Raw genomic sequence first — 8699 nt, forward strand, 5'->3', positions numbered from 1 at the left:
GGAAGTCCAACATCATTAAGTCAGTTGTTTGCAAACTATGCTTGATAGAACCCCAGCGGCCCCCAAAAGTCTAGCAGGGATTGTCATGGCTGGAGGGACATGACTATGATGGATGAAGGGACAGGTTTTTCCCATGAGCACAGAAAATACCTGAAATTATCTCATTGAGACAGCTAAGCAGACCTCAAGGGCAAGAAGGGAGGACAATCAGCTCTTAGGGTGAACCAATAGTGAAGGACAGCAGGGCGATGTCCAAGTCACAGCAGGTCCCCCAAACAGATGGTGCTGGAGACCAGAGGCCCCAGACACTTGTACTCCTGACACTCTTCGGGGACCTCAGCCTCACATCGCTTCTGTGGGAATGATGGAGGAGTGCTTCAACTTACAAATCAAGCTGTAAACAAAGAGTGTATTGCACACTCACACACACACTTCAAAGAAAAGTGACTAATAAAGAAACACAACACAATGTTAACTCGGGATTTCCCTGGCCAATAGAGTTCTGGGAAATATTTTACAAGCCCTTCTCTACATTTTCGGGGTTTCTCCATGATCCTTAAAGAGGATATCAGACCGGGAATAAAACACTAATAAGACAGAGTCAATAACTCTTTAAAAAGAAAAATAATTTGAAGCAGTTTTCAATGATTCATTTGATGTTTTCTGAGCTGTCACATCTTCCTCAGTGAGTATTTCATAAACAAAAGAGAACCCCAACATGGGAAAGATTTTTTTGTGGGTTTATTTACTGGCTATTTTTTAAGGGGAAAAACATCTATTTCTGTAACTAGATTGTTTGCATAGTGTAATGAATCCTGTTACCAGAAACATTCATCTGCCCATTTCCAGTCTGAGGTCTTGTTCCCTCCTACATTTCGCAAGCCAGAGAAGAGGTCTTTGCAGGATAAATAGACAAACACAGTCATGAAACACCTGCATTCAGGCAGACGGTGACTTCAGATCCATTCCCCACATCCCGCTCTCACAGGCAGGTAATCCGGGATGCTCTCACACTGGGAGCCAAGGGACCACTTTCCCAGGGTGGTTCTGGCCTCAATCAGGGGTCGGTAGAACCTGAGGCAGGAGGGAGGCGGGAGGATGTGTGTCCGATGCTGGGAGGGTTCTGAGCCCTCTGAAGGTCAGTCCTTTCTCTGGGTCTCAGTGTTCATCCCGCAAAGGGAGGGACGTGACACCGGGGCTTCTGGGGGCATTTCTGCTTTTGCGTCTTTAGGGTTGTGATTCGAGCCAGCTGTACCCTATCCAGCAGTGCATCCACCATCAGGTCAGAGCTTCCCCGGGGCCCCTGAGGTGCGTCTCCTTGCCTGGCACAGGGCGCTGCTCTCAGAGAGCCCTGGGGACGGAATTAGTGCACCGGGTCCCTCTGGGCAGAGGGGTCTCCGGGGGCGTTTCCTGCACTTCACTGTCCCTCCAGGACCCCTGGCCAAGCTAACTGTCAGCTGCGTCTGTTCGGCATTGGAAAGATAGGCTTCCCAGAGGTAGAGGCAACCCTCCAACCAGAACAGATGAAAAAGCACTATTCCTCCAGGAATAAGTTTCAGGAGTAAACCGTTAACTTGTTTGGGAAAAAACCATTGCATTACTCCTGAGTAAACTGTTTAGGCAATTGATCGCCTCTCTCCCCAGGCTTGGGTGAGGCCTTTTCCCTGTCTCTGGACAAGACTCAGCTCAGCTTTCTGCCCTACATGCCTCCTCCTCTCCCCTCCAGTCTCCCGCCCTTCTCTGCCTCTTGTCTCTCTTCCCTTCCCCCTTCCCACACCAGTAGCCCTCTCTCTTCTGAGATGAGGGACAGAGGCTGCAGGGAAACAGCCCTCTTTGCTGAGGTCTCCAGCTTTGACCTCAGTTTCTCTTGAGGCTGCTGGGCTGTATCTCTGTCCTGTCCCAAGGGATCACAGTCTGGCTTGCAGAGTCCTAGAGAGGGTGGCTACTGGAGAGGGTGACACGTCTGGAACTCCTCTTAGGAGCCCAGCACCTTCATCCCGTATGTCACCTGAGCCGTTCCACATGTTGGACGGAGGTGGGAACTGAGGATCAGAGAGGTTCAGTCACTGCTCGTCACCACACAGCACTCACAAGTGGTCCAAACGAAATCCTCGACCAAGTCTCTGAGCTCTGAGCTCACCTGCTTCTCCCCACTAGGAGGACTTTCCAGGCTCTTGATGGAAACACCCTCCACATGTCCACGTGGCAGGGCTGAGCAGAACGCTCTGCCCTCCTTGTTCTTTGCACCAGCCCTGCTCAGGGCAGCCAGGCTCCAGCATGGCACCTGCTGCCTGTGGCGGCCTCTCTCCTGAACCCTCTCTGTGACCAGGCACCTCGACACGAGAGCCTCCCTGAGGTCACACCCTGGTTCTCAGAGGTGGGGAGAGGTGCACTGTCCTCTGATGAGTGTAGGGCTCCTTCCTGGGGGGACAGAGAGGGGCATGGTGGGAAAGGAGACTGGCTTCCCAGGCCCCTCTGACGGTGTCTGCTCCCGGGAGGGAAATGGGTTCTCGCTGGCCAGCACCTCACACCCATCACCAGCTTCCCCACCCTGGAGCCAGGCACCCCAGGCTCCTCTCTCTCACTCCTCCATGGCTTGCCGTGAGACCTTGGAAAAGCCCCTTCCCCTCTGTGCCCAGTCTCTCCACCGGGGAAATTGGTACCAATCACAGCACTTGGTCAAAGGGCGAGGGGGAGCCCAGAGCCTCCTCATGAGTGTTGGGAGCCCAGGAGGGTGCCTGCCCCTGGGAGGTCAGAGAGCAGCAGGTCCGAGAGAGCAGAGACCACGGGGGACAGTGGGTGGGGGCTGGGATGTCATCTAATCCACGGAGACTTAAGGAGCTTTGCTTTTCAGACACGAGGGCAGACAGAATGTCTCCCTTTCTGGCTCTGGGGCTCCTGGTGGCTGGGATCTGCAGTGTCCACTGTCACCCGGAGAATGTGATGGTGAAGGAACAACGCAGAAGGGTGGATGATCACACATTAGCCTCCAGCAACACCGACTTCGCCTTCAGCCTCTACAAGCAGTTGGCTTTGGAGAACCCCAATAAGAACGTCATCTTCTCCCCTCTGAGCATCTCCATAGCCTTGGCCTTCCTGTCCCTGGGGGCCCGTGGCCCCACCCTGACAGAGATCCTGGAAGGACTCAAGTTCAACCTCACGGAGATCCAGGAGAAAGAGATCCACCAGGGCTTCCAGCACCTCCTGCAGACACTCAATCCAGCCAGCAATGAGCTGCAGCTGAGCACGGGCAACGCCATGTTTGTGCAGGAGGAGTTGGAGCTGCTGGACAAGTTCATAGAAGATGCCCGGGCACTGTACTCCTCCGAGGCCTTCTCGACCAACTTCAAAGATCCTGAAGCTGCCAAGAGGCTAATAAATGAGTATGTGAAGAATAAAACCCAGGGGAAAATTGAGGAGTTGTTCAAGTTCCTTTCCCCAAGAACAGTGTTGGTCCTGGTGAATTACATCTACTTTAAAGGTGGGTGCCCTGTTGATTCAGAAGGAAATGGAGCTTTAGTTTTATGTTTTCAGGGCTATTTCTATTTCAGCTCAGCCAACTCTGTTGCTGGGCATTATAGAGGGAGCTGTCATCAGTGAGGACAGCTTGGGCACTAAGACCCTGTCCCCGTCATAGTCTGTCTATTTGGGGGTTTTCTAAATCACAGCTGCCATTGCAGCTCACAAGGACAGGGGTGCCATCAACCCTTTGTCTGAGCCACAGTGAAGCAAGAGTCGTTCAGTCGAGTCTTTGTGACCCGTGGACTGTAGTCTGTCAGGCTCCTCTGTCCATGGGAATTCTCTAGGTCAGAATACTGGAGTGGATAGCTGTTCCCTTCTCCAGGGGATCTTCCCAACCCAGGGATCGAACCCAGGTCTCACGCATTGCAGGCAGATTCTTTACCATCTGATCAACAGGGAGTCTTTTTATTCTCAAACTTGCCTGGCTGTCTGGAGGAAGGATCTCTCCTCTAAGGTCACTCTGGAGTGGCTGAGAAACCCAGCTTCTTTTCACACGTGCGGGGAAGGCCACTGCTTCTCACTCTGTGGGCTGTGTCTAACCTGGGCTCCCTCTAAGGGAACTTGGTCTCAGTGGGTGGAGGTGGGGCTGGTGGACGACTTCATGCTATGATAGCCTCTGAGCAGCCTGGCCAACTCAAGGAGCTTCAGTTGTGCTCCATTATAGGTATGTGGGTAGCATTGGCAACGCCAACCCCAGAGGGAAGCCTCAGGGAAGGACAACGTCCAGGACAGACTCTTTTCCAGATTCTAGCTGGTCCAGGGCCCAGCCCCATTGGTAGAAACCCAACGCTGCAAACCCAATCCTGGAAACTCATAAGAGCAGAGTGAAGGCAGAAAGATTTCACACACAGGGCCAGCAGTGCAAAAGGGACACGGAAATAAGACACAAAGAATGATCACTGAGTGAGGGGGTGGTCAGGCGCCTAAGGGACACCAGCTGGAGGGGACATGTTTGCCCTGAACTGGGGACTCCTGGCAGAGCCCTGGGGAGCCCTCCTGGATCTGTGTTTTTCTCTGTAAGTGAAGGCATAGATTCCCAGTTCTCTGGAAAATTGTTAATAATCCAGGCCAGATCCACTATGATTGGTCCTTACTTTCTGTGCTCTCCTTTCCGACCACCCTGACCTGTCCCCGGACTCTGTCCTCCCCAGGGGTACCCCCACCAGCCCAGCTTTCCCTCTCCTCCTGTCTCTAACCATGGGTACACTGGCAGGGGTGGAAACAAAGCAGGCAGCAGGGGTGGATAAATCCTCCATGAAGCCCCAGGGCTCCAATCTCCCCAAGAAGCTGCCCCGCCGGCACTAAGGTCTCCATCTTCCTTGGGGGACACCCGCCCCTTCCTCTGTTGATCCCGCCCTGCCTTCCGGGTCCACGTGTGGGTCCAGCTCCAGCCGGGCTCACGAGGCTGTGGGGACGTGTGTCCTCCCTACAAAGCCAACGACCAACCCCTGGTCACAAACATGTCCCCAAGAAGGGCCAGGAGGTCATGTATCTCCCCAGGCCCAGCCTCATCCCCATCTCTCCCTTGCCCTCCACATTCCTGTTGACTTCGCCTTTAGCACAACTAACCCGCTTTGTTACGTATCCCGCTTCCCAATCCTGACCTGCAGGGTCCACCCCCACCCCCTTGGACTTACCCACCTGCCCAGGGGTATGTGCACACCCAGCAGGCCCACACAGAGGTCCATGGTACTGGGACTGCTGACGTGGGGAGGGTCTTCCCCGCTCAGGGACCAGGGCCAAGGAGGGAGAGACTGCAGCTCTTGCACTCACAGACTCTTGACCTGTCCCCCCGCCTCCAGCCCAGTGGAAGACCCGCTTTGACCCCAGACACACTCAGCAGGCAGAGTTCCATGTGAGCAAGAACAAGACAGTGGAGGTGCCCATGATGACCCTTGACCTTGAAACCCCTTACTTCCGGGACGAGGAGCTGGGCTGCACCCTGGTGGAGCTCACGTACACCAGCAATGACAGCGCCCTCCTCATCCTGCCCGACGAGGGCAAAATGCAGGACCTGGAAGCCAAGCTGAACCCGGAGACGCTGACGAGGTGGCGAGAATCCCTGCAGCCCAGGTGACGCCCCAGGACCCGGAGCTGTGGGTTCACCTGCCTTCTCGGTCCTTCCCCCTCTTCCTGAATTCCTGACTCCCAGCAACTGGGCCTCAGGAATGTGCAGGCCCAGGGGCAGAGGTGGGAGAGTCCATCCCTGATGACCCTGCTCTTTGCTACCTGCCTGGCTCAGTGCTTGAATCCTTCTGTAAGACGATGACATCTGAGGGGGTGGGAGCTGAAAGTGCGCCTCACACTAAGAAGGGCTGAGTCATGAGGACTCAGCATGACCCCTGACACTCATGTTCTCCCCACGACTCCTCCTTCTGAAGGTGGAAGTGTTGCAGAAACCAATGTTGCAGAAACTAAGCACCACATTCAGAGAGTTGGAGAACTCAGGTTTATTACTCTGGTCGGCCCGGAGGAGTTAACACTCTAAGCACTGAGCCCTGAACAAAAGGGTTACAGAGTTTTTATAGACAGACTGGAGAAGGTAATGGCAACCCACTCCAGTGCTCTTGCCTGGAAAATTCCATGGACAGAGGAGCCTTATAGGCTACAGTCCATGGGTTTGCAAAGAGTTGGACACGACTGATCACTTCACTTCACTTCACTTCAGCAGACTACAGTGGATAACACTAGTGGTTAATAGGCTGGTTTAATCTAATGGTTTCACGGCCATGGAAAGAGCAGTCAAGATGGGGAGGAGGATGCCTGGCCTTTACATGGACAGGCATGATTAGGCAGGTTTGCAGGGGCTGGGCAATTGCAAAGAGCTGAACGAGGAAAAGTGAGATTAACTCCAGTTCCTAGTAATGAAAGTCCCCACTCTCTGAGACTGCATGACCTACATGATCCAGGCTTTGCAAGAAGCAAGCTGAGTTACAGAGGCAGAATGAGTAGGAGGTCATGAAAATTTTTAATTTTTCCTCTTCAGAAGGCTCAGATAGAATCAGGTGAGGGCTCAGGTGTGATGGCTTCTGAGGACCATATTTGCACTGTCTTTCCATTATAGTCACTCATTTATTCATTCATCCAGTCAGCACTGGTCCAAAAGGTTAATTGAGGACATACTATACCTCAGGGACTTAGACTCTGTAGTAGGTCAGCAAATAAAACACTAAATTCTCTGCCTTCATGGCATTCCATAATTGTGGGAGACAGACTGGAAAGACATGTAAATTCCTCAGTACATTGAGAGGGGAGAAATGGGGAGGTGGGGAGAGTAAAGCGCAGTAAAATGATGAAGAAAACTGTATCCAGAGGTAGTTTGTGATCAGAAATAGGGTTGTCCTTAGGTGATGTTGCAGTCAGAGACCGAGCCTTCTGGGTGTGTTGGGAAAAGCATTTCTGGCCAAGGGAATAAGCAGGGCAAAGCCTGAGGAGAAGCGAGCCTGGTGTGGCTGAGGATGAGTGAGGCCACAGCAGGAGGGCAGAGGGGTGAGAGGGGATGCTGGCCGAGGGCAGGGTCCCCCGACGGTGGACTCAGGTCACGTGGGGCCTTGCAGACTCCTTAACCTCCCCCTGCCCTGGTGCCTGCTGGCCTATTAGACTCCTGTATATTGGAGTGGAAAATTAACAAAATAAGGGGATTTAGCCCGAGGAGTCTAGAAACTGAGAAAAAGAGTCCTTATTCCAGGGAGAAGGGGGATGGATAAGAGGGATCCTTGGAAGACCATGCTGAGAGGTGGAAATGTTGGGCATCTTTTCCAGCAAGTGTTCAAATTTGTTTTTTTCACTTTCTAGTCGAATACATGAACTCTACCTGCCAAAATTTTCCATCAAAAGTGACTATGAGTTGAAGGACACCCTCTCCCAGCTGGGTATTAAGAAAATATTCACCGGCGCTGACCTGTCAGGAATCACAGGGACTGGGGACCTGGCAGTCTCCCAGGTGAGTCTGTAAAGTGTGGACGATTCATCCTCCTATCAGAGCACGAAACGTGGAGGCCGGGCAGAAGGCAGCTCACCTGGAATTTGTAAAATAAATGTGTTCCCTGTGACCTAGTCTCCCTCCCTGGGACTCCCCAAGCCCAGGAGAGCTGGTTGCAATCACGGTGACATCAGGTCCCACCTTCCCTGAATTATAAAGTGACACAGAAGCCCGTCATTGGGAAGGACCCGGAGTGGAAACAGCAGTGGAGCCCATGTCAGGCTCCATCTCTCACTGCCTATAGAGGGGAATGATCACATTTCTGCATCCCCCATAATTTCATCTTTAAAAGGAGCATATAGTTCTTGGTTCCTGTTTGGTGCCTAGCAGAGCAGGTAAGAGGTTATAGGTACTAACAAAGTCTATGAAGAATCACAGTGAAAATGTACTAAGAGCCCGTGAGTGGAACACCCAGTGTCCTGGTTCTGTGGTTCTAGAGGCAGAGAAGTCAGAGTGAATGGTGGGATGGGGAGTGGCCGGGCAACCCCACAGTCTCCCTTGCACCACACCTGTCAGAGGACCTGGTAAAGAAGACACAGGGGCTCTGGGGCTTTGTGGTCCAGGGACGGGAAGCCAATCCTGGGCAAGGTGGCTGAGGCCTCAGGGACAAGTCAGCTGGGGCGGAGAGGAGCAGAAAGCACTGCTCGCCCATCAGTTGTTTCGACTTAAAGGGACTGTGGACAGTTGCCTGTAAGAAAAATGCCTTGACCTGGCCCTTCCCCCTGCACTAGGGGGTCTTCAGAGGCAGCACAGTCTCTGGGATAGGAGAATGAGTCCTGTTCTTTGCTTCTCTGATGTTGGGCACATCACTCACAGACCTTGCCTTCAGTTTGCATGTCTGCGTGTCACAACTATGCCAAGAGTGGGCAGTTTGTTGGGAGGACAGCAGAGTGACAGACCAGCGGCAGGGGGGTGAATGTCAGCCCTCTTAGAGGCGCTAGGTGACTGCTCACCTCCGCCCACTCCATCTCTGGTGGGTAATGTTCTGGTGTCCCCACAGGTGGTCCACAGTGCTGTGCTGGACGTGGACGAGGAGGGCACTGAAGGAGCTGCTGCCACGGGAATCAGCATAGAAAAACTGTCCTTTCGGAAAACCATTGTGCGTTTTGACAGGCCCTTCCTGATTGCCATAGTTCTCAAAGACACCCAGAGCATCATCTTTCTGGGGAAAGTCACCAACCCCAGTCAAGCCTAG

At 53.1% G+C, this 8699-nt stretch overlaps 1 protein-coding gene across 1 annotated transcript; it reads left to right on the forward strand.

Annotated features, from left to right (window-relative positions):
* Positions 1-2865: 2865 nt before the first annotated feature.
* LOC136147222 (serpin A3-5-like) lies at positions 2866-8699 on the forward strand. Its single transcript, XM_065906520.1, has 4 exons — positions 2866-3481; positions 5325-5595; positions 7318-7465; positions 8505-8699. Exons 1-4 carry the CDS (start codon positions 2872-2874, stop codon positions 8697-8699), a joined length of 1224 nt encoding a protein of 407 aa, XP_065762592.1. The 5' UTR covers positions 2866-2871.

Source organism: Muntiacus reevesi, chromosome 15 (genome assembly GCF_963930625.1).
Source record: "Muntiacus reevesi chromosome 15, mMunRee1.1, whole genome shotgun sequence".
Lineage (NCBI taxonomy): Eukaryota > Metazoa > Chordata > Mammalia > Artiodactyla > Cervidae > Muntiacus > Muntiacus reevesi.

What these genes read in the sequence shown, in the direction of transcription:
- LOC136147222 (XM_065906520.1), top strand. Translation starts at nt 2,872, where the DNA reads ATGTCTCCCTTTCTGGCTCTGGGGCTCCTGGTGGCTGGGATCTGCAGT. An exon ending in GAATTACATCTACTTTAAAG is followed by an intron (nt 3,482 to 5,324) that starts GTGGGTGCCCTG and finishes CCCCGCCTCCAG; the next exon opens with CCCAGTGGAAGACCCGCTTT. An exon ending in GGGACCTGGCAGTCTCCCAG is followed by an intron (nt 7,466 to 8,504) that starts GTGAGTCTGTAA and finishes GTGTCCCCACAG; the next exon opens with GTGGTCCACAGTGCTGTGCT.